The sequence below is a fragment of the Malurus melanocephalus genome, unplaced genomic scaffold (assembly GCF_030028575.1).
Source record: "Malurus melanocephalus ecotype Western Australia unplaced genomic scaffold, MMel_1.1 scaffold_1514, whole genome shotgun sequence".
NCBI classification, from domain to species: Eukaryota; Metazoa; Chordata; class Aves; order Passeriformes; family Maluridae; genus Malurus; species Malurus melanocephalus.
In genome coordinates, this window is record NW_026624746.1 from 27,525 (window position 1) to 29,466 (window position 1,942).

Below are 1,942 nucleotides of genomic sequence, written 5' to 3' on the forward strand. Positions count from 1 at the left end.
TGAGGGACACTGGGACGGGCCCTGGGAACCTGGCGGGGGTGAGGAGGACAACACAACACCTGCTAACTGATGGTGAGGAGGACAAACAGCCACTCATAGATGGTGAGGACAACACAACACCCACAAACTGATGGTGAGGAGGACAACACAACAACCACTGATGTTGAGGAGGACAACACAACAACCACTGATGCTGAGGAGGACAGCACAACACCCACACATAGGTGGTGAGGACAACACAACACCCACAAACTGATGGTGAGGAGGACAGCACAACACCCATTAACTGATTGCGAGGAGGACAAACACCCGCAAAAAGATGGTGAAGAGGACAACACAACACCCACTAACAGGTGGTGAGGAGGGCAACACCCACTCATAGATGGTGAGGACAACACAACACCCAGTAACTTATGGTGAGGAGAACACAACACCCACTAAAAGACGGTGAGGAGGACAACACGACATGCACTCACAGGTGGTGAGGAGGTCAAACACCCACTAACTGGTGGTGAGGAGTACAACATCCACTTATAGGTGGTGAAGAGGATAGCACAACACCCACTAACTGATGTTGAGGACAACAACACAACACCCACTAATAGATGGTGAGGACAACACAACACTCACTAACTGATGGTGAGGACAACACAACACCCAATCATAGATGGTGAAGAGGACAACACCCACTCATAGATGGTGAGGAGTACAACATCCACTCATAAGTGGTGAGGAGGACAACACAACAACCACTGATGGTGAGGAGGACAGCACAACACCGACTCATAGGTGGTGAGGAGGACAATACCCACTAATAGATGGTGAGCAGGTCCAGCTGGCTGTGCATGTGCACAGGGAAGGTCTCCCGCAGGTGGCTCAGCTTCTCCAGGGCCTCGTAGATGAAGATGATGCAGATGAGGGAGGCGAAAGCCTCCTCGGTGAAGCGGGTGATGTAGCACACCAGGCAGCTGGCGTCCGTGGCCACCAGCAGCACGCAGAAGAACGCGGTCCAGAGCCCGATGCACGTCCGCAGGGACAGGTAGGAGAGCGTGTAGTCCCTGGAAAAACACAAATCCTCCTGGGGGAAAGGCCAGCACAGGTCTTGGAGCCGAGCCTTCCTCCGGGGAAAATGGGGAGCAATTTGAGGAGGCTGCAGGGGGTGACGGAGGTTTCCACGCCCCTGAGGGTGTGTGAAGAAGCCAAGTGTTTAATTAGCAGTAATTAATGTTGCCTCAACCCCTTGAGGTTGTGGAAGGTTCCCCCATGTCCCCCAGAGCCCTGACACCAAAACTGACACCAAAAGCTGGGTTTGTCCCCATCACCCACCAGGGACTTGGGGCTTAATGAAATGTTTAATTGCAGCAAGCGGGGTTCATCTCACACCAAAGCCACCAGGATGAAAGGACTGTCACACAAAAGAGCGATTTTCCAGGAAAAGCTCCTACTTGTTCAATAAAATCCCCAAAACTCAGAATAATCCAATCGAAAATTACTTGGATATTTGGGTGAAAACTATTTCCACGTCCAGCAAAAATCAGGTTAAAGACTTTTGTGCTCAGTGGAAAACAAACCCTCCGTCATTCCCAAACCTGAACGATTTGTCTCGCCTTCCTTGGGCATCCAGAGCCTCTTCACACCACTTCATTTTAACCCCAAAAACCCAAAACAACTCCAAACCAAAAACCCCAAATGACCCCAAGCCCAAGGACTCTCACCCCTCTGTGACCCAGCAAACAGCTTCAATCTGACAGCTCCCACTGAGAAAATGAGAAGTTTCTTCTCCACCCCTCCAAAAAAGAGAAAAACATCTTCCTCTCCCAAAAAAAAATAGATGAGAAACATCTCACTTGCAGAATTTGTAGAGAATCTTCTCAAAGACCAAGACGGGCCCAGTGCTGCCGAGAATGGTGAGGGGCTGGCCAGCGAAGAGGGAATAAACCAC

The 1,942-nt window shown here is 50.7% G+C and overlaps 1 protein-coding gene across 1 annotated transcript in view; it reads right to left on the reverse strand.

Annotated features, from left to right (window-relative positions):
- The window catches only part of LOC130587086 (electroneutral sodium bicarbonate exchanger 1-like), a gene marked incomplete at its 5' end in the record, with an annotated part of 15,007 nt that extends 13,071 nt beyond the window's left edge, over positions 1-1,936 (reverse strand). Inside the window, 3 exons of the mRNA XM_057388040.1 lie at positions 477-564; positions 813-1,058; positions 1,848-1,936. Of these exons, the coding sequence (XP_057244023.1) occupies positions 477-564; positions 813-1,058; positions 1,848-1,936 (423 nt within the window). The remainder of the gene's footprint in view (positions 1-476; positions 565-812; positions 1,059-1,847) is intronic.
- Positions 1,937-1,942: the final 6 nt, after the last annotated feature.